The 22800-nt window shown below is 46.0% G+C and overlaps 1 protein-coding gene across 1 annotated transcript in view; it reads left to right on the top strand.

Moving 5' to 3' along the window:
• MAPK14 (mitogen-activated protein kinase 14) overlaps positions 1-21956 on the top strand; it is a 40598-nt gene extending 18642 nt beyond the window's left edge. The window contains exons 9-23 of the mRNA XM_032203023.1: positions 965-1044; positions 3712-3790; positions 4120-4293; positions 4754-4814; positions 13568-13790; positions 14160-14218; positions 15332-15440; positions 16615-16644; positions 17087-17134; positions 18112-18226; positions 18596-18667; positions 19199-19278; positions 19743-19821; positions 21134-21310; positions 21677-21956. Coding sequence (XP_032058914.1) covers positions 965-1044; positions 3712-3790; positions 4120-4293; positions 4754-4814; positions 13568-13790; positions 14160-14218; positions 15332-15440; positions 16615-16644; positions 17087-17134; positions 18112-18226; positions 18596-18667; positions 19199-19278; positions 19743-19821; positions 21134-21310; positions 21677-21756 — 1466 coding nt within the window. The 3' untranslated portion in view covers positions 21757-21956. The remainder of the gene's footprint in view (positions 1-964; positions 1045-3711; positions 3791-4119; positions 4294-4753; positions 4815-13567; positions 13791-14159; positions 14219-15331; positions 15441-16614; positions 16645-17086; positions 17135-18111; positions 18227-18595; positions 18668-19198; positions 19279-19742; positions 19822-21133; positions 21311-21676) is intronic.
• The last annotated feature ends 844 nt before the right edge of the window (positions 21957-22800 follow it).

Genomic DNA, 22800 nt, shown 5'->3' with positions numbered 1-22800 from the left:
CAGCATGGAGGATAACTTGGAGAAGAAGGGAGATTTATTCTTTTAATGATTTTAAAAAGATACCTCCTTACTATCTGGAGTTTTAGACATACAACTGTCTTCAATGTTTGTTTTTTTTTCATTGAGTGTGTGTTTTGTCACATATCCCAAATACCAAGTTTTTCTGCCTAATTAAGAGGGCAGCTCAGGATGGTAAGTGGCCTCGTGGAGGCTTTTTCCTGGATTAAAACACTCTTTGCATCTGCAGTGCTGTCACCCAAGAGCTTCCTCCAGAGAGATCTTAGATCTGAGCCTACCTTGTGCTTCGGCTGCTTCTCACCTCCTGCCCTGCATCCCCTGCAGCAGCTGGAGGGAGCCAGCACCCTCTGCTGGCTGCACAGCCCCTTCCTCTAGCTGCTGCTGTGGGTGCAAGGAAGGGTTCAGGGATGCCAAAAATCCCTCCCATAGCAGAGCTGTAGGTGGTGAGCAGGGTCCAGTCACGTTCTTAACTCTCAAATTTTCCCCGTGGCTGAATCATCTTGTCAGGTGTTCACAAAAGGCCTTGACTTTCTTAATACTAGTGCTTACACTTTTCAGTCTCCTGCTTTGTCTGTCACTAATCCAGCCTAATCCTGCTGACTGCTGCTACTTTGGTGTGGGGCTAACAGGGTGAAGTGAGCATGTAAAGCCATCCTTTGCCAGCGGGGCAAAAAGCTTGGACTTCTGCTCCGCGATGGGTAGGGATGCAGTGAGCAGCTCGATGCATGCGGTGCCTTTCTAGTCGAGTTGTTCAATCTGGCTAATACAGATGGAGCTGTGTTATAAGTGGGTATGCAATTTTGTTCGAGAAGAATGAATACAGTTTGCTTAAAATAGCTTTTCAGTTGAGGCCTTGGCAGGCGTTAACTTTCAACGTTAATAGGCTGATATTTTGCGCTTTTCATTTTGATTTGTCCCAGCATTTTCCTTTATGGTCCATCATTAGATATTGATCAGTTGAAGCTCATTTTGAGACTCGTTGGAACCCCAGGGCCTGAGCTTTTGAAGAAAATCTCCTCAGAGTCTGTGAGTTTACACTTTGATTGTAATATCTGCCCTTTTGGAAGTCCCAAGTTTGTGTGTTGCCCTCCTGTAGTCTGTCTGTAGTATTTGTTGAGATTTCTTTTTGTATTTTTCTTTTGTCATTCTTTACTCTTGGATGGCTTTGAGTTCATTTGCTGTGTGTATCTGATCTTTATTTCTGTTAACTCTGCCTGTGGTATGATTTCTTCATTCCATATTCTGTTTTTACTGCTTCGTGACTTTTTTTTTTCAGTTTGTGGGTTTATACTTTGTGATATATTGTATCATCAGATGCTGCTGGGAAAGTATTTTTCACAGCTAAGAACTTGAGGCTTGTCTCAATTGTTATTTCTCCAGATTGCCTACCCAAGGATCTTTCTGGGGAGGGAAACTGAACAAGAGCAAGTGTTACCTTCTAGACACGCACAGTCCCTTCTGTAGTATGATTAATTCCTGAAACACTGCTGCAACCATCTCAGGCTTTTGTAGCATAAGAGCTAAAGTGCCTTTTAGGTGCTCTTATGTGTATGGGGTCCTTTTGTCAAGATAATCACAAAAAGCTTTCTACAGCCTCCTTTTTAAAGGGCGACATCTACCTTCAGCCATATCGCCATGTCTTCATTGTTTTAATCTTGGATTGGGAACTTCTGCAAAGACAGTTTCAAACGACATTCATTTTTACGTGTTACTGAAAGTAAAGTGCATAAAAGGTAGAGCAAAGGATGGTGTAACAGTACAGATTAACGAGGCAATCTGTAGTGGGCAATGAACTCGTTTACAGGTAACTGATGACACACTTCAGCAAGTCACTCGCTGCTGCTTCTGTTAAGTAACAGGGTCAGCGTGGTGGAGAGCAGTAAGATAATTTTGTGCTGCACCTCATGTTCTTTCCCGTGTAACACTTAGGGTAAATGTGAGGTTAACCTTGAATTACCTTTCAGGAAGGTAGAAGTAGTGCAGCTTGGAACAAATCGGTAGATTTACCGAATATCACACCAATTTCAAACATCCCGGGGTGTCTCTTGGCGTGGTAGAAATTATTAACGCAGGTCACTCGGGCTGCCTGTGAGCTGACCTTTTGGGACTCTGAGGAAGGGTAGGCTGGTATTTGAAGTACAGCAGATTAGTGAGAGAGAAAAGCTTTAAAGGTTGGCTAGGTTAAGCAAAAGATTAGTTTGTATGTGTAAGATTTAAACATTTTCTTCTTTAATATTGTGCAATAAAAAGCATAATTGATCTTATCCAGGTTCAAATCAAGAGTGTTTTTTAAAAATGCAATAAAGTACTGTCTCTACTACATTTTTCCATTGTACAGAGATGGCAGAACTATTTGAGGGCTTTAAATGTGTCACTGTAAGAAATTCTGTATTTGTTTTTCTGCTGCATTTCTTCGGTATCCTCTTACTTTCTCTGTCCTGTTCACTGGCATCAGCTAACTCTTATGTCTTATGCAATGCTAATGTTTTGCTAATTTTGCACTTATTGCCTTCTGTCACTTCGCCCACATATCAAAGTGCATTCAAAGCTGTTTAGAAGGAGGTGTTAGTTGTAAGCTGATTTCACTTTGCACCACAAGGAACTTAAATACTTTCTGTGCAGGAAGAAAAAAGCTGGTAACGAGTGCGGAGGATATGATTTTTGTTTCTGTTCTAATTTTTGTTCGTTTTCCTGAGGCTTTATGTAGCTGCAGCAGCCTAGGAAAATTTTTGAGGAGTAGATTCATCCAAATAAAATGTCTACTCCAGTGGCTTAAAACTGCTGGGAAATGTGAAAGCAACCATGTTGTAGTGTAATGCTACTGATGGCAGACAGAAATACTCCTTTCTGTATTGACGCTGTTACCAACTTAGTAATTCTCCATTGTTTTAAGTGTTCACTGGTGCAATTGCTAAACTTTCACAAGTATTTGAGGGGGAAAAAAAAAAGCAGTAGACCCTGCCTGTTTGGCATGTGCCTTGTGGTTGGCAGAAGAGATGCTTTGTATGCAGCTGTTTTCTGTTTAAAATGGTTTTTGCACTGTTTTTAACAAAGCCCTTGACTAGGCACTTAAGATATTAACCAGCTTCAGCAGATCATGCGTCTGACGGGAACACCCCCTGCATATCTCATTAACAGGATGCCCAGCCATGAGGTGAGACCTGAGCAGATGAGGGGGTGGTTTGCAGGGCAGGTCATCACTTGCAGCGTTTGCTGCCTCTAGAAATGATATGCTCGCATGTGGCATGGGGTGGGCGATTAACTCCTTGTTCTTCAGCAAGATTCTTGTACTAAATGAAGACTTGAGATTTGGACAGTGCATACTCAACCACAGCCTTCTGAGACTCAGGAGAACCTGGAAGTGAGTTGGTTTTGCACTGCGTGAAACGTGTGGCTTACCAGCAGACACCATACTGCACGCAGCCTTGTCGGGACTCCGAGGCAGTCAGCTCCTGCAGCACCTCTTTGCTTCTCGGTCTTGCATGAACCCCAAGTAATGTCAGCTCGTGCTCCACTGTCCTGAGTGGCCTTTAGCTGGGAAGGGATAAGATGGGCTTAGTAAGTATCAGAACAAGTAAAGAGGCGGCAAAGTGAGGAGACAGACCATAATAAGTGGTGCTTCAGGATGATTGAAATGTACTCTGTCTTGGTGGCTCGATTGTGTTAGACTTAACGGAGTATTCGTTTCCACAGGCAAGAAACTACATCCAGTCATTGTCTTACATGCCGAAAATGAACTTTGAAAATGTGTTTATTGGTGCCAATCCACTCGGTAAGGTTTGATTCTTTATTTTTGTTTGTTTATTTTTTAAATGTGCTCTTCCCAGAGCTGAACCTGGCATGTCCTGGGGTACTAAGACTTTTCCCAAAGTTTTCATTTGGCTGCAGAAGTAGGTCAGAATAGATGCATGCAATCTTTCAGTTCACAAAATACATGTGGGCTGTAGGGTATATGGGAAGTAATTGTGAGTGATGGGTACCTCTTGAGAAACTAGATATTCCTCGTATACCTTGGGCTTCCATGAGCTACGTTTCAGAACACAGTGTTGCTCGCATTGCTCTCTGTTTAAAATTCTCTTTTCTCTTTTGGTGCTTTTGCAGCTGTGGACTTGCTAGAGAAGATGTTGGTACTGGATACAGACAAGCGAATTACTGCAGCGGAAGCATTGGCTCACGCCTACTTTGCTCAGTACCATGACCCAGACGATGAACCAGTGGCAGACCCCTATGACCAGTCGTTTGAAAGCAGAGAACTTGAGATTGAAGAATGGAAAAGTGAGTCTGGGGGACAGGAGGGAGCCTGATTCTCTCGTGGTCCATCCTTTAAGCTGCAGTTCATTTAAGCCATGCTAGTTAGAGGTGCAAAAGAAGCTGATAAAAAAAAAAATGTGGACACTGTTTGTTCTGAGGTCCTTGCAGTGAGTGAATTTATCACCCACTGCACGTAATTAGCACAGTCCTTGGTAATTACTACTTAGGAGTTTACAGGCGTGTAGGTGGCATGGTTGCTCATGTCTTTGTTTTTCAACTGCATCCATGTCAATGTTTTGGAAGTATCTTTTGTGTGTATTAGTCTTGGAGATACTATATCCATTCTTTTCTCTTTTTTTTGATTAAAACTTAGTTGATTTTTTTAATGCAGCTAGAAAGAACCTTTACGATCATTGCAGGTTTTCTGACGTGAGGGATGTCTTTAGCAATCCGTATTAAGTTTCTTTCCCATTTTTCCCACCAGGCCTGACTTACGATGAAGTAATCAGCTTTGTGCCACCACCGCTTGACCAAGAGGAGATGGAGTCCTGAGAACCTGCTCTCTTCTGTTTGTCCCACTTCACTGTGAGGGGAAGGCCTTTTCATAGGGACTCTCCAAATATCATTCAAGTGCCTCGTCACAACAATATTCTCCTTGGTGGAGGGGTTTTGTGTGTGTTGAATCGGGGAGGGTGGGGGGAGGGAAGAAAGCTGAGTCTATGTAAACATGCTGCATGCTCTTGTATTCTGTGTACAGCCTGGGGCAAGCCTCTGAAGACCTGTTCTGACTGCTCTTTAGTCCTCCACAGAAACAGTGCTCAAACAGTTTGCGCTGCTGGGGCAAGGTGGGGAAAGTGACATTCAAAGTTTGGTTGCAATCGTTGCCATTTGTCAGATGTTCTACAATTAAGTAACCTCAAAATAAGGGAAGTTGGTTGATAGGCGTAGAGACTCCTCTGTTTTCTTCAGGAGTGAGGGTAAAGTTGAGGGATGTCCTTGTTCCATGCCAGGGGGCTGATCTACATCCAGATCTTGGTACATAAGGTACAGCAGAACATACAGGCTTTCTGATGACTGATTCTTGGAACGTGAAAAGGTTTTGTTTGAAACTGTAAATAAGTTTGTGCCTTAAGTGAATGGGGAATGAGGGGAAAGAAAGTCTGGAGTGGAAAATCTGACCCTGCTGTTTTTCAGGGTGAAGGCTCCCAGATAGCCAGGCATGAGCTCTATGTATTCAGGAAATAACTTTCTGAGGCAACAGCATCTTGCCTTGGATTGGGTATTCTGTGTTTTTGCCTCTTCCCCTCTTCTCGTTCTGAGGCTTCCCAGCGTTAGTTCTCAGGAGACAGAGGCTGGAGAAGATTCTTGCTAGCCACATGTTGTGTATCTTGTTCTGTGAAAGGTGGGATTGGATGTTCTTGCATGTCGTAGCTGTATGTGCATGTAGAGCTGCTTACTTTTTGTTACTTCTTGGGGATGGCACTGGGGCAGTTAAATCATCAGTGAACAGTTTCACTGAGTACCTCAGCCAGTGCCATGAAATCACAGCATCCTTCCTCTTGTGTTGCAGCTCGGTGTGAAATACCTGCCGCGGTGGAGGCTTTGGTGAGAAAAGGATAAAATATACGGCACAAAAACACGCACCTTTTTCTTTAGTTCTGATCTGATTTCAGAGGAGGAGAGATTGGGATGGAAGGTTTCTTGTGAGATCAAGTGTAAAAAAATGTTCTTCAAAGAAACAACTATGGCATCTTGTGCCAGAATTTAAGTTATTTCCTGAAAAGAATTTTTCCTACAAATGTTGGAATCCAAAGCAAAGAAATAAGCATGCATAAAACCACAATCTCCCTTTCACTGTCTATATCTATAAATATAAGTATTTATATATATAAAACTAACATTTACTAGAGGAAATTTTACCATCTCTGATAAGAGCTTCTTGGCTGTTTTTTAGCAGGTCGAACTCTGCTTGAGGAAACAGGAAAAAGGAGTATGTTTGAATACAAACGTGGTTCAAATATTTTGTATTTTACAGGTCTCTGCATGAATTTAATGCCCAGAGTTAGCTACTGGCAGTAGGGAGGTTTCTCAGCATTTTTATGTGCTAGAACTATACCTGGGGAGCTCAGGAGCCCAATTTTAGGACTTGTGGAGGAGACCTTTTTAAGACATTTATCTGTTGCAGGCATCCTGTGCAGACAGCATACCCGTGTATGTGAGAAGGGCTTTTGCAGTATTTTGTATTCTTGTTACCTATGGGATGGAGAGGAACTGTTTGTAGTGTTTTTACCACATGTTTGAAGAGGCAGCACAAAGGGATGGGACACGAAAAATAAAGCCATCAATTCCTCCTAGGCTACTTTCCAGTGATCTCTTCAGGTCACTTTCCAGTGATCTCTTCAGGTCAAATACTTCATAAAGTCTGGGGTGAGATGAACAGAGAGTTACGCCATGCTCTGGGGTAAAACTCTCCTTAGACCAACAAAATCAAGACAGAAAACCTCCCTTTTCTGCTGGACCGGCAGTCCAGGTATTCAAATGAAAAATGTAGATATACTCTGTAAACCTACAGCAAGATTATTTTTATCAGCCATTTTATGTGTAGATGCTACAGTGTGATTCCATGCGGAAATATTGCTAAAGATTTTTAAAAAAAATATAGACATTGTGTGTGCGCGTGTGTGTCTGTGCGTGTGTGTGAGTGGGAATGTTTCATTCAAAGTCCGTACTCTAAGGGGAGCCCAAGTGGCATGCACTCCCTACCTGCAGTGCAATGCTGTTCAGCTGCCTGGGGACTGAACAGGAGGATGCACTTCAAAGAAGAGATCCGCTATTTTGTTTCTATCCATGAATTTTGCTGTAATTGGTTATGCCAGATAAGATGTCACAATACCACTGGTTAAAAATAAAACCTATTTTTCAGATTTATTGCACTGATGGTACTTCAAACCTCTTGTACTAAACAGTTCTAGCAAGGGATGAATTTATCCCTCGTGTCATACAGGACTGGGGGGGGAGGAAAGGGCGGGGGGCAAGGTTGTGTAACTGTTGACCAACGCTGTTGACACGAGGCTTGTGCATCCGTAGTTCTCCCAAGTGACTTCTCTGATACAGAACTAGCCTAGAGTCTGACCGTGAGTACTGGACACAGTACAAATTTTTCTGTTTAGCGTAGGGAAGCTCTTACTGAACACAATAAACAAGTGCCCTGCTACTTGCCTGAACCTGGGACCTTTTCCCAGTAGCACTGGTTTACAGTTTTTTGCCATTTACTTGCTTGGGATTTTTGTTTGTTTTGCTCTTCAGCTATCATCTAGCTGGTGGTGGAAGGGTTTTTATGGCAGCAGGAGCATCCTGGCTCTCCTTAACACAGATTTTCTGACTTCTGTTGCTTACCAGTGCTATAATTCAATCAGGACGATGAGAGAAATGATTGAATAAAACAGTGTTCGTCACGCTAATGAAAGCCTCAGTACCTGAAGTTCTCAGGCCTTGATAAAACAAGGTGGTGTGTGTTGATCCAGGGCAGGTAGCTGGCATCCACCTCTTGGACGCTCCCCTGTTCCAGAGCTGTGTGGTGGGGGTGGGGGGATCCAGAACCCTAATTCCTGAGTGTGCTCAGTTACAATACAGCCTCGTTAACAACAGATACTAAAATCAGTGGGAGGTGAACTGGGGAAAAAATAAGGAAGTTCCACCTACAAAATCTAATGAGTTAAGGTTTCCTAATCTAACGCCTTAAGGTTTCCTATTTGATTTGAGTTGGTCACTTAAATTAATTCATCCTACTACAGCCGAGACATGTCTTAGATATTTAGAACTCCTTAATTGCGTGCTGATTAGTTATGTGTGCATGCATAGTTGAGCAAGAGTTCTGTGCTCATGAAATTACAAATGAGTTGCATGTTTGCTTATGTACCAGCAGTTTCTGCTGTAACACCTCTTGCTCACAGGTGTATTTATAGAACCAAGCCAATCTTTGTTTTATTTCCTTACCATACTGTTGCTATAGCCGGATTTATTTGCATGTGCATGCATAAGCAAAGCTAAAACACTACCAACACCCTGCCCCTGGTTTGTTTAATAAAGCTGCAGACCTTACCATGGCTATCTGAAGAACATAAGGGCCAGCTCTAAGGTGTTACAGCAGTTGCTGTGGTTGCTGTTACCTGTAACCAGGTAAAATGAATCCTCCCTAAAACCTTTATGGTGCATTTTCTGTGATTCCTATTAGCAGATCGTAGTCCCGCTGCACAGATGCACTCAAAGCAGGGCCACCTTTACGGATGGCAGGCACTGAGCTGGTAGATGTGAGCAGGGCTGAGGGCTGGCAGGGTCCAGCACGGTGAGCGGCTGGGCTGGCTCGTTAGGGCACCCCTTAGTCACTTCCTCTGTGTGCAGGATGCACCTTTACAGCCCCACTTGGGCATCTAAAGTCCAAGCAGAGCGTGGAGGCACTCCCTGCTTACCAGGAGGGGATGACCTGGTGTAGGCTGCCTGTGTTTACTGCTGTCACTGCAGGAAGGAGCAAAGTTGGGTTTTGTGCTGTCTGGGGGCACCTGGGATGGGGTCAGACCTGCCGCAGGGAAGGAAACCAGACCCAGCCGAGCCTCAGGCACCTGCAGGTCTCAGAATGGTTCCTGTACCTCCTTGCTGCGGTCACCTGGATGGAGGTGGAGCTCAGCCAGCCTTCATCTGCTGGGAAACCAAGCCGAGAGCTTGGAGAAAATCACCATCACCTCCTCACTCTCCGGTGGATTTAGCACCCTGGGGTTGTTCTTCGCGAGCCTGGCGCTGTCCCTGTCCATCTGGAGAGAACATCCCTCTCGTCTGACGAGGCGCTGTGGCTTGTCCTCCGCATCAAACGTGACCCCGGATTCCCCGGCTCGGCAAGCCCTTACTCATCGGAGCCGTGATCTCACGAGACCCCCTCCGAGCCCCACCACGGCATTTGGCGGCGCGTGCCGGCGGATGGCTGCTGCGCCAGGCCCTGGCACGAGAGGCGAGACCGGGTGAGCGCGAGGCTCTGCGCCCTGGCCTGAGGTGTGTCTGCCGTGGGGCTCGCTGCTCCCCGCGCCGATAGGAGCGTCCAGAAATACCTGCACAAGGCCGAGGCGTGTCTGGAAACCTGATGCCTCATCGCAGCCGATGTGGAGGCGGAGGGAGGAGGGCCGAAAGACATGTCCCTTCACGCTCACATCAGCTGAACACGGAGAAGGAAACTCGCTAGAGTCCTTTTTTACCGGCACCGAAGGCCTTGGTGTCCCTGTCTCACCCCAGAAGCCTCGCTCTATTCCAGTACTCTGGGGGGGTGGCAGTCCCGCACCCGCCGGGCGATGAACATCGCAAGGAGACGAGGCTTTTACAGACAGGAACTCAACAAAACCGTCTGGGAGCTGCCCAGGAGATACACGTCCCTCCACCCGGTGGGGTCCGGGGCCTACGGCTCCGTCTGGTGAGTGGGGAGCAGCGAGGGGCGCGCAGGGGGTGCTTGGAGCATCCCTCGGGGGGGGGAGAGAGGGGGTGCTGAGGGGCACCCCTCCATTACGAAGGGCATTTGCATGCGTGATGGAGGTGGTTTGTCTGGACGAAAATGGACCTGTTTCCTCCTGCGGTTGCCCCAGGTGGGCAGCGGGGAGAGGTCTGAACCCGAGCTCACCTCTGCAGCATCCATTCAGAGGTGGGGGGAGCGGGACGGGACGCGACGCTCGCCCAGCAGCTGGAGCAGGTAGGCAGGGCTGCCAGGCTGGGTATGACCTCGGGTCAGGGAGCTCCTCGGCTCGCCTTGGTCTTGAGCTTGGATTAAGGGAGGATTTCTGTCCAGCAGAAAGGGAAAAACAACAACAACAAAAAAAAATAGGTCTCTGAAAGCAGTTTGTAAAGGGTAAGAGTTGGGTGCTGGAACAAAGCACCAAGCCTCCGGGGACAGGGGTGGCTGTGGTGGTTCAAGGCAGCTGATTTTGGTCTGCCCAGGGAAAAGCAGCTGGGTGGTACAGCCCCCAGTTCTGCTTCCAGTTTGAGCTCATAAAACAGAAAGCGTTGTAAAACAGGATCAGTAACAGCCTGGGATTTCCTTCCTGGCCGATAGCAGTCCTCATCCTACAAGAGAGCAGTGCGAGCTATTGAGCGACTGTTAATTACATGGGCAAAGGTGCCGATAGTGAAAGCAAGCAGAAGTCGGATCTTGCTTTGTGCTGGTGAATTGGAGGAGACTGATGACTTTTAGAAAGGTTGAACTTGAAGCAGCCCATTGATAGCATCTGAATGCAGCCTTTGTTGCATAACATGATGAGTTTAAAAAAAAAAAAAAAAAAAAAACAAAAAACGGGAGGTGTGTCCCCTCTCCTGGGTGTTGGGCAAAGTGCCTCTCCTGGGAGGAATCCCAAAACCCTGGGGCCTAAGTTCTGGCTTTGTCCCCTGGCTGCCTATTTCACAGCACGCAAAGAGGCACCAGATGTTTCCTTCCCACTTTGCTGTTCGTGTGCAAGGTGGGCTTCTGAGACACTTAAATGAGTCCAGCAAACTCCAGCAGCAAGACTGAACTTGAAGTTTTTTATATTTGCACTGTGTTTTCTGGTCTTTATAATAAAGTAGAGCAGGAAGACTACAAGAAAATAAAAATGGGTGAGTCATAGGGGAAAAAAGGAAGACAAATCCCTCCAAATCCTTGACCACTAGGAAAAAAAAAAAAAAAAAAAGAAAAAAAAGAAAGGAGAGAAAAACAGCAGTAAGACAAATCTTTTACTGGACCCTGTGTGGACCTCAGCTGCTGTGAAGAATCTCAGGGAGGGATGGATGTGTTAAAACAGACCCAGGGGAGAGGGGGGCATTATTACGGCATGGACGCTGCTTGGCAGAGTGGGACTGGTGTTGATTCATGTACAAAGACGCATGTGGAGTTAGGATTTGCTGTCCTCTGCTGGGAATTGCTGGGAAGCTTTTCTAGCACAGCATTTTTGGAGCAGCCAGCTTCTGCACATCCTCGAGCTAATTCAGGAAAACCAGCAAATGCTCGTTTCTTCCCTCGTTAATTCTGCTGAAATCTATAGCGATTTTGTAATTGTGGGAGGAGTTTTTTGCCATCCCCAACGCTGCTCTTCCCAGCCAAGGTGGGGACCTGGCTCTGCCCGTCGGTGGCCGTGGGCACGGCGTGCTGCGCCCCGGGTCCCAGGGATGCGGCGGTGTCACCGTCACCTGCAGGCCTGTGCGGGACCTCGCCCCCAGGTTGGCCTTGGCGTCATCCTGCACTTCCAGCTACTCATTAAACCGATGCTGGGAAGCACGCTGTGGGCTCACCCCGGCCGTGTCAGCTGAATTAACTCTTAGCTCTGCCTGGTGGCGAGGGTGAAAGTAACGCTGCTTACACGGGGCAGGCTGAAGCTAGTGCACTCACGCTGTCCTGCATTGAGTGGTGGGGTTGGATACGTGCTCTGTAGGGCAGATGTGGGGACAGCAGGTCAGAATGTGCGCTCCAGGGTTAGGAAAAGCACCTCGGATCTGCAGAAGGTGTCTGACTGTGAGGTCTCAGTCCTTTCCTCTTAATTCGCTTGCTTCTTGGAGAATTTTTACACTGTGCTGCCATTTCTGCCAACGCCTGCTGATGTCCTAATGACAGTGAGACAATCTCCCCTTCCCTCTCAAGATATCCTATGTGATCTTCAGCGCCGAAGCTGCCTGGCGTAGCTGTTCCAGCACTTCCTTTGCTTTTTCCAGCTGAATAGACTGACAAAATCACAGTCATAGTGAAGCTCTCAGAGGATGTGTCTGCTCTCATCGCCAATAACTGAGAGCAGCTGGAAGGGACCTTAGTGGCCATGAGCAGGAAGATTGCCTTATGGTACCAGAGATGTTGTCTCTGCTAGATGAGAGCTGTTGATAAGCTGAACCGCTGGAGGCCACACCACAACTGATTACTTGGGGCTGACAATCGGAGAAAGCTGTTCAACAGACTGCCAAGGTTTGCACCAAGGAATAATAACCCTTCCTTGGCATTAAACTGAAGGGGAAACTAGGCAGAGCAGGATATTTCCACCTCTCCTTGGTCTGCCCTAAACCCAGCAGAATGCACCATTTGACTGCGTTATTATGTGGTGTTTTCTGGATTATGCCACTCGGAAAGCCTTGCCTCTGAGTGATGGCCTTGAGGTCATGGTAGTGTCATCTCTGCTTATGGTACCGGCCCTTTCTAGGCTCAGGTCCTCACAGTGCCTGGAAGGAGCCGTGGATGGAGCCTGGCTGTCTGGGACCATGGTAGGGGTGACTTGAGCATCTCTTCAGGGAAAAAAGAAAAAAAAAGAAAAAAAAAAAAAAAAAACAGGGGAGAGGTGTGTGCAAAGCTGGAAGGTGCCAGCACTCGTGTGGGCTGTGCCACTAAAAGCTGTGGAACTGAGGATGCCAATTCATGGCCCTTCAGTGTCCCCATGGAAGAAGGAATTACAAAACTGCTCCGGAAAGCCCACAGTGAGGTTTGGCACAGAAAGCCCTTTCTTCATCTGGTTGTCTCTTGGAGGGCTTGAGGAGGGGCTGAGGCACCAAGGTGTGCTGACACCTCTGTGTCCCTGGAAAACACCACCAAGAATCCTGAAGACAGCCTGTGGATGTTCCTCCCTCCTTATCTGTTGAAATCCGGATCCTGCTTTGCAATCTGATTACAGAGCCTCCAAAAGAAGAGCGTGTGTCACAGGATCACCCAACCCTGCTGCAGACAGTAAATGTGATCAGAGAATAACGTCATCTCTCCTGCTATGGCTCTTGCACCGTGTTTCCATGAGCTCATGAGCAGAATCTCGTTTTCAGCCAGACCTGCTTTTATACGGAAGCATATGTAGAGCATCAGAGATCTTTAGTGCTGGGGAATTAATTCTAGTAGCCTGCATTTTTAGCATGTGACAGCCTGCTTTTGCTCCAGAAAACAGTGAGGAAAGCTGACGTACCTTTAACAGTAACTTCCAAGCAGATGGCAAAGAGGAAATTGCTTTATTCCCTTATCTCCATGACTTAGTAAAGGAGAAGGCAGAACTAGAAGCGATCCTGACCTTTAACTATTTGTGTTTCCTTCTTCTCACTGCTCTGTTAGCTGCAGCTCATTGCTGCAGGTTAGAGGAAATGTTAATGGGAGTAAAGACTGGCCACTAATGCTTTGCTTGGTATCCTGCATAGTCCTCCAAAAAGCATAGGCTGTGGTCTGCAAACCCAAGTCATACGGTGGAAAAATCTGTGCAGAGAGCTCCACTGAATTCCTCTGCCAGCACGGAAAGATCAAGGGGGCTTTTTTTTGCTGTTTTTCTCTGAGGTCCAGAATTAGCTCTTTGCTAGAAGGGAACTTGTTAAAACACATGTTTGTTAAGACACATTTGCATAGTCAGAACTGTTTTTTATTCGTCTGCTGCAGTTCAGCCATAGACAAGAAGACAGGAGAAAAAGTGGCCATCAAGAAGCTATGCCGCCCCTTCCAGTCGGAGATCTTCGCCAAGAGAGCATACAGAGAGCTCATGCTGCTGAAGCATATGCAACATGAGAACGTAAGTAGCTGTTTTTCTTCCTGCAAGGGAAGCTTTCTTGCCACTTTGGAGCAAGCCTTCTGTGGTGGCAGCACCTTAGTTTTGATTGAGACGTCTCAAAAGTTGGCATGTGCCGGCAGTCTCAGGGCTTAACTGCTGCTTGCCTACCGTGCCCAGTCGGCACCAGGCTTGAGCAGATGTGTAATGGGTGCTCCTGAGTATTAGTAAGAAGAGAAGTAGCTGCATAGCATCGCAAAGAATCCTCAGATTCCTCACGTAGAGCTCTCAGTGCTCACAGACGTGCATGTGCCGGTGCAGAGCTGCTACCTGCATCCCACGTGCACAGCAAATGCTTTCCAGGCTTACATTTGGACTTCTCTTCTCCATCAGGTCATTGGGCTGCTTGATGTCTTCACCTCTGCTCCTTCCTACCACGGATTCCAGGACTTGTAAGTGTGCAGTTTGTGTTGGCTCTGTCTAGACACGATCACTGCCCTAGACACCTGCAGGCTTAGCAGCAGAGTAGCGTATCGTGTTGAGGTGCAGTTCAACAAACCAATTTGAAAAGGGACAGACTAAAGCCAAGTAATCCCCAAGTAACAAGGAGAACCAAAAGCACAGGTCAGTTCTTATGGCTAAAACCCCACATAAATAGATCACATGCCATGTTCACAGCTGGGAATGCCCCACAGACAGACTGACACGGGTAACTGAGGCATTACATTCCACGGCATATCACATGTGGCATGATCCGTGCTAATGCTCTGGCTGCATGACTGCTAACTAAGAGGCTGGAGTCAGGATGGGAGAAGTATTGCTCATCAGTCCCTGGGATAATTAAACTGAGAATTTCCAGATTTTTTTTTTTTTCACTTTGATTCTGGATGTGTTTTTTGTTTGTGTAGTAGTTTTTTTGTTGTTGTTCCATTTCCCTCAGTGTTGATAGTCAGGTTGGATGAGTCCTTAAGTTGTTTTCACTTCCCCATCCTTGGGCACTAGCAGCGTGCATCTGGGTTTGGATTTGCAGTCGATGGCTGGATATTTAGCAGCCTGCACAAAATTTGTCTGACATTTCTCAGAGCAATTCCTGCTGGAGGACTGGAAACCAATTAGCAGCCTCAGCAGGCAGGCCAAAGGCTGAGGGAACCTTGATGTTGTCTTCCAAGGCACGGCCGAAGAATGTTATAAAGATAAATTTGGTAGCCAACGCAGCCGTTTTACAAGACTCTTTAAAGCTGAACAAGATGTTTCAGCTACCAGATGGTGTAAGGCCATCTGGAACTGAACAGCTAAAGTCTAAAGTAAACTAATTCAGGATTATTCAGGTTTTGCAAGATCCTTGTTTTTATTTGATGTCAGGTATCTGATTTGAGGGAAGAAGAGCAATTTTCAGAGCAGGTGGAAATCCTAGCATCACTACAGGCTATGCTAGTTAGCTAGGACCATAGTCCCAACTGCTCCTGTCAGATGCAGCCACAGGAAACAGACAAGTGAGAACAAGGCTAGCCTGGTTCCCTGTGTTTTTTCTTCTAGACTTAGGGCCTTGTCTTACTGCCTTTTAGCTACCTGGTGATGCCATACATGCGGACAGATTTACAAAAGATCATGGGACATGAATTCAGTGATGAAAAGATCCAGTACCTGGTCTACCAAATGCTGAAAGGGTTGAAGGTAGGTGGGTCTGGAGAAATGACAACAAGGCTGGGGCATCAGCAGATTCAGTGACTCGCTGCAGCTCCTCTACAAGTAGATCTTGCTCTGTGTCAACTCTGGGCTGACCATAATAACCCCCCCCCTTCCAGCACTGTCTTGGAAGACTTGGGGGTTTTATTGCGTGCACTGACAACAGGTAATTGCTATTGAACTACTCCTGTTCCAGCACACATCAATCAAAATTACTGTTCTTTCACACTAGTCAATCAGGTATTGAAACTGCAGCAGTTAAAGCTTGTGATGGTTTCTCCGTGGCAGCGGCTGCGTCGCTGACTTGCCAAAACCCTTAGCAAAGCTCTGCACAGAAAGAAAGGGGCTGGGAGCAAATGGGATTCTGCTGAATTTCCCACATAGGCCCTCAGTGGAGAAGAGGGAGGGAATGATTTTGTGTTCAACACAATGAGGAATGTGCTTGTTTTTAAGGGCCTCTGAGAGAACAGAAAGTAGTCACTTCAAACCCTGAAACGTAGGGATAGTATCTTAATAGTACTACGCTCTGTAATACCCTTCCCCTAAAGCCAGAGCAGTTTAAAGGCACTAATGAATTCACCCTAATAACACCTTTCCCCAGATCACTGTTACCTTGAGTTTAAATAAAGGGGGGAAACAATATACAAAAGGCTTAACTGTTGTGATAAAAGTCACAAAGTCAGTTTTTGCAACTCTAATGTGATTTCCAATTTTGTTTTAATGATTGATTTTAATATTTTTTCACATGGATTATTACTCAAAACAGAAGTTTTCTTGTTATCTACCGAACATGTTCCTATCTGTAATCTTGATGTTTTTGTTTTGATAGTTCAAGCTATTGGTTTACTTGCTGTAAGGAACTATTGCTCCATATCTCCCCTTCTTCTCTGTGCCTCTTCTTTATAGTAGCAATATAACTGCAAATACTGTCAGAAATTCACTGTGGGTTTCAGATCACTGCCAGGTGGCGTTTTCCTACCTGCCATTGTTCCTCCTGTGATTGTAGGTTTTATTTTGGGTCATGCACTGAGGGCCAGGGGCTTGCAGCAGGTTCCAGGGCTGTGCTCTCAGCAAGTCCTTGTTTGTAGCTCTCATTTCTCTGTGGGAGAAAAGAAAGTCTTATCTGCAGTTGATCACATTGTGGCTCCTCTTTTTATTGCAGTATATTCATTCTGCCGGAATCATCCACAGGGTAAGTTCATGTGCACTGTTATTCTGATTTTGTCTGTTTAGGAGAAACTCAGCTTGGTCATAAAGCTAACAAATTCCTGCACATCGTTGCATTAATAGCCTCATCTGCTCTAAGTTCTCTCTAGCGTCCTCCCTCTTTTTCCCTCCTGTGCCCTGTGCTTGTTCGTATTTGCTCTCAGCTGTGCAGCATTTTGAGGAAATGCTGTATTTTCTAATGAGCTGTGAAGCATTTTATGGCTTTTGAATGAAAACTGCTTCAGGAAAAAGCAGAAAAAAGTCTCTTTAATATAAACCTGTACAGTAGGCATGTTGTCTTTGCTGTGTTGATATTGGACTCGGGATGTTATGGGAAGCTATCCAAAGTGAACCGAGGTTTGACTAAGGCTCGTGTTGACGAGTTGCAAATCAAAACATCGGCATTATTCTGCTCTTGTCTGTTTTAGGACCTGAAGCCAGGCAACCTGGCTGTGAACGAAGACTGCCAGCTAAAGGTAGGTGAAAAAGCAGCGCGTTGTAGCGTGTAGCATATCAGATTGCTGGGGAACTGCTCTGCGAGCAGGAGTCCTGGCATTTGGGCGTCATCATGTTTCCTCTTGCATCCTGAGGCTTGATTCAGGGTACCTCATTACTCAGTGGTTGCAGTCAGTGGGAAATACTCACCTGCTTATGCAACTTGCTGAATCAGGGCCCAAGACTTGGAATGAACATCCTGTCACTGTAATTCCAGCTGCATTGAAGTTCATAATGACTTCCTAAGTAAATTCAATACTTCTGAGCAACACTTGTGTTAGGTGAACGATCCCTGAAGGACAGCTGGATACAACCACACTTACCTCTTGGTTCCCATGGACTAGGACCTGAAACGTGGTGGCTGTGATTCTAGACAAAATTATTTTCAGTAGTGCTCTGAAGGGACTGCTTACAGCTCACTGGTGTGATGGTCTAGCATGTGTTTTCTGTAATGTATATTACAGGGAGTGGCTCCGTTGCCTGTAAAGGTTGGGTCAAGCCATGTTCATCTCCAGTACTGAGGGAGAGGTCATCTCCTGTCAGCTGCAGGGTGTTTTTATAGGAAACGGTGAGTCGTAATGGCCTGCGAGCATGCCTTGGCCTCAGGTTCTAGAAGCCTAAACTCTGTGAGATTCTTAAATTGACGTAAGCTACAAGAAAGGAAGTGACCTTCCCGGTAGCACACGACAGAGATCCTTTCCGCAGGGTCTCCCCAGGACAACTGGTTTTGCAGCTGGCTTGCAATTTACAGTGGAATTAAGACAAACCTGTTAGTTCTTTGAACCATCCCACGAGTGGTTTTGGTGTAGTTAGAACTTCATTATTATCTGATTGGATCTGCTTCATTTATTCTTAGAAGCAGATCCTCAGTTGCCTGTAGGATTCCTTTTTTTTTTTTTTTTTTTTTTTTTTTTTCTTTCCTGCCCTTCCTTCTTTCTCTTGCTTTGGTGAACTGCAGATCTTGGACTTTGGTTTGGCAAGACACGCTGATGCTGAGATGACCGGCTATGTGGTTACACGCTGGTACAGAGCTCCAGAAGTCATCCTGAACTGGATGCATTACAACCAGACAGGTGAGTTGCATTGCTTCAGCTGTGTGACTGTCTTGTGACAAATCCCAAGATCCCTCTGTCATGCCCGTGTCAAATCTCACATAATCCACCAGAATGTTTTTGCTCTTTATCATCAGTGTCCCCTGGAGCACTGCTGTGCTCCAGCCATACAGTCCCAGCTGCACAACTCCCAAAGCTATTGCCTGTGGGAAATGATGAAAGCCAAGATTTTAGCAGCATAGAAAAGACCAGGGAGGGTGGAAAATGGGAGTGAAATTGAAATCAGTGACTGTTGAGAACTGAAAAAGCAGGCAACAGCTCCTGTAATCCTTTCTTCCTAAAAACTGTCATTCTCTTTTTGCTTTTCTCTCTTTCTTTCTTCCCAAACAGTGGATATCTGGTCTATCGGTTGCATCATGGCAGAAATGCTGACTGGGAAAACGCTGTTTAAAGGAAAAGATTGTATCCTTTCAAACTGAACCTTTTCCCTTCGGGGCAATGATTCTTGGCATGTGTGAAAGGGTTTTTATGAATGAGGCTACTGAGGGAAATCGGTGGTGGCCTGGTGTACTAAGAGGTAATCACAGGGGACCAGTGGAGTCTTTTTGGTGAGGAAAACAGAGATGAGAATAGGAGGGGAAGGGGCAGAGTCACCCTTAGAAATACACCGCTGTGCTGGCCACATACACAGTACATCAGCAGCCTAAACTGCTGATTCCCACAGCCCTTGCATATCCCTCAAACCTGTGGGCATAGGCTTTGGCAGAATTGTTCCAGAACGCCTTGTTGATGAAAACTGCATCCCAGGAAAAGAGCTCTTTTTGCCAGTGTAATGAGTCTTTGCTTGTGTGGCTTTGCTGGGTTTGTGTCACAACCTGCCCAAAGCTGTCGCTGGTCCTGGGATGCTCCTGCATGCAGTCTGCAGGCTGAGCTGCTGGGTGGAGTCCAGGGCTTGCTCCTAGAGGTCAGATAATCTTTAACACAGCCTGCCAGACCTGGATCAACTGACTCAGATCCTGAAAGTAACGGGGCATCCAGGAGAAGACTTCGTGGAGAAACTGGAGGACAAAGCGGTAAGCACGTTCAGTGTGGCTGTTCATCTCTTGCTGCCAGAGGTGGGGAGAGGAGCTGCTTTTATAGCAGGCATGTGAACAGGAGAGACAGCAATCTCTCCTCCTGACAGCAATGATGTTTCTTAGCGATGCATCTGATGTATTTGACTTTAGTGCTTTGCATTAAGAACTGGTACGGGTTGTAGGGGCTGGGCATCAGGGCTCCTAAGTGAGGTCCCTATCACACCAGCAAACTGCATCCCTCCTCTGTTCTCCAGCTTGGCTGCTCTTAAAGCATGAATACTTCTGTGTCTCAGTTGATAAAATTTTGTTCCTCACAAACTGGTCACTGAAATGACGTCTGAGATAATTTGCTGTTCTCTTCTTCTAAGTAATGAGACCCAGGAGCTCTATTTTACCACCCATTTACTCACACGTGTCCAGTTGCAGTAAATGCATGTGCTGTGCTTTCCTTTCCCTTTCAGGCTAAGAGTTATATCAAGTCCCTTCCCAAATTGCCTAAGAAGGATTTATCTGTGCTTTTCCCCAAAGCCAATCCCCAAGGTAAGTAATCTTGAGCATTTCTCACAAGTTTTCACAGCTGGAAATGAGCTGGACCGACTGCCGTAGCTGCAGTTTAGTTGCTCCTCTTTCTCAGAACTTCTTACTACCTCCTCCCTTGCAGGTTGTGTGCCCACAGGAGGCTGCCCTCCCCAGGGCAAATATGTATGAATTAAAAGCAAAACAAATTTTTATTGGCACTGCAGTGTCAGTGGTCTGTTACTGGCCACCTACTTGTTCGGGTTTGGTTTTTAATTTTAAAAGGACACTGTCTGTAGCATACAACTTGTAAGGAAGAGGTGAACTTCAGACTCTTGTATTAACAAGCCAGAAGAGTGTGCTGTCTTAACAAACTTGATGTCTAGGTTGCAGGATGCAAATTACAGGATTAGACCAGTTGTGTGTAATTGTATTCAACTACACCTTCAGCTGCACTTGGTATGAGAGTTGGGATGAATTTTGGCTGATACTGGCTTTAAGAGCTCATTGCTTGTAGCAAAGCAGATGATATTATGATTAGGAATATTTGAATGAGGCGCTTTTTTTTTTTTTTTTTTTTTTTTTTTTTTTTTTTTTTCCCTAGCCCCACATCCAAGAAGGCATTGCAGATTTTGATAAAGTGCTGAGAGAGCCCCAAAGTCCACTCAAGTAAAATTTCTTCCTGGGGGAATTGCACAGTTCAGATCACAGCTGCCTGTTGAACACCTGTACCTTTTGGTACTTGACAGGTAGCTGGAACATGCAGTTTTCACTGTAAAAATTGATCTACAAGTAGCTCTTTCCCCAAGTAGATTACAAATGAGAGTAAAACTCTTCTAAAAGGTGTGAAGAAGAAAGCATCAAGCTATTAAAACCAAGTCAGAGTGGGGCTAACAGGCAGTCAGTATCTGAGTCTCCTACCTTCCTGTTTACCAGGGATGTATAGATTTCTATATAGATTACTCATGCTAAGGCTATATTGAGTTGCAGGTGTCAGAGTGAAAGCAAGTGACTGAAAAATATCTTGAAATTACTGGCTTGCTGTTTACGATCTTGCAGCTCCATCCATGCAGCAAGGCCTATCCAAGACTAATTCGTTACTTCCATACAATTTACCCCTACACTTCTGTTAGTAAGTTACCCGAGGCTGCTGTTTGGCAGATTTTGCATCACCACAGGCAGGAGCTCCATGCTAGGCCAGATTGAGGAATCTGTTTCATTTTCAGGTCTGGAAATGTATTACTGGAAACACTAGTCCTATCACTTTCAGGGTTCATGCTCAGGATGCCCGTTCTCCACTGCATGCACTTAGCCATGTTCCTGTCTCCTCCTACAGCAGTGGACCTGCTTGACAAGATGTTGCAGCTGGACGTGGAAAAGCGCCTTACGGCCACAGAGGCATTGGCCCACCCGTATTTCGAACAGTTCCGAGACATCGAGGAGGAGACAGAAGCACAACAGTCCTATGATGATTCTCTGGAACATGAAAAGCTTTCGATAGAGGAGTGGAAAAGTAAGAAGTTTTTCTTTGAAGTCATGCCCCTGTCTAGCATGGGACTTTCCTGCCTCTTGCTCTGTTTCCTGTGAGCATGCTGAGTAAGGCTGGCTTAGCTGCGACTGCCCATTAATGCCTCAATGATGGCATACATCTTCCTTTCCTTGCTGCTGCTTTTATGTATTCAGCAAAGATCCCTTCTGCCTCTCTCTTCACTCCTCTTTTTGCCTCTCTGCTTTGTCTGACTCCCTCCCTCAGCTTGTACCTGCCGTATCTTTTCAGATGAATGCTTCCTCTCTGCACATGTAATGGTCAAAGTTTCATTTGTGTCCTCCACAATCAGACATGCTACTGATAATCAATTATTTTGTTCTGTTTTTCAAGAGCATATTTACAAGGAGATCTTGTCCTTCAGTCCCATTGCACGGAAGGACTCGAAGAAGCGGAGTGGGATGTCGTTGTAGCAACTGGTGCAGCTGCGACTGGGTTTCACTTCTTGTGCTGGGTGACAGGTCGGATTTATTCCACGCTACCTCGCTCATAGCCATCGTTTGGCCTGTGGGACTTCTGTGTGTGTAAACACGAAGATGACACCACACTGTGGGCATTGGACTTTGTACTACTGAAGGGGGAAGCACCCCCAGTTTTCAACACTAAAGATAAATATACGTTTATTGAAGCTTTGTGGGTGATTTTACCTCGTGTTTCTTTTTTTTCTCCCCCATATTCCTCCAGCTGAGAAAGCAGGGCTTACGTTGCTCCTTTCTCATTATTCCTTCCAAGGACAAGTTTTAGCTCTTTAAGAAAACAGTAAATTTGCCTGGGAACTGAGTCCAAAGCAAAATAGTAAATTGGGAAATTCAGCATAACAAGACTTTATCCAGTCTAACTTTGAACCTGTTCCCTTTCCCTGAGCAGTCAAACAGCATCTGGCACAGTGAGGTTGCTGAGGTGCTGTAGGCTCCCAGGACACCATAGGAACCCAGTTGTTTGTGGACTCAGTCTCCCTTCAGAGCAGCTCTCAAACTTCTAACCTTGTCATCCTCCTATCTGCAAAACTCCCACCTAGGGTGCTGCCTCCCTTGGACAGCTGTTAGCTCCTCCTTTTTGCTCTGCTTCTCTCATTCTCAAGGTTTTGATCCGTGCTGTCTCCTCCTTAGTGCTATCTGCAAACACAACTGGGGAATTCAAGGCCGCTTTGCCACGTTCACAGACCCGGTATCCCAAGGAGCTGGGTATCACCAAGCAGTCCTGCTGCCCCCACACGGGCCTCTGCCTTTATGCTCAGCCTGGTTTCCCCAACGGTTCTGTCTTAGCACGGTTATCTCTCACTGAGCACCCTTTCCCTGAAGCTACCCTGCCCGCTGCAGGCTGCCTTTATCACTCAGCAGGTCGAGTATTTGGTTACACGGTCCAGTGATGTGAGCCCTCAATGTTCTCATTCCCCCTGCTCTGAGGGATCAGGTCAACCTGGGATCTTTTGCTCCAGTCTTCTAAAAGAGCTGTTC

This window comes from Aythya fuligula, chromosome 25, assembly GCF_009819795.1.
Source record: "Aythya fuligula isolate bAytFul2 chromosome 25, bAytFul2.pri, whole genome shotgun sequence".
In the NCBI taxonomy this organism is placed as follows: Eukaryota; Metazoa; Chordata; class Aves; order Anseriformes; family Anatidae; genus Aythya; species Aythya fuligula.
This window is presented reverse-complemented; position numbering and strand designations above follow the sequence as displayed.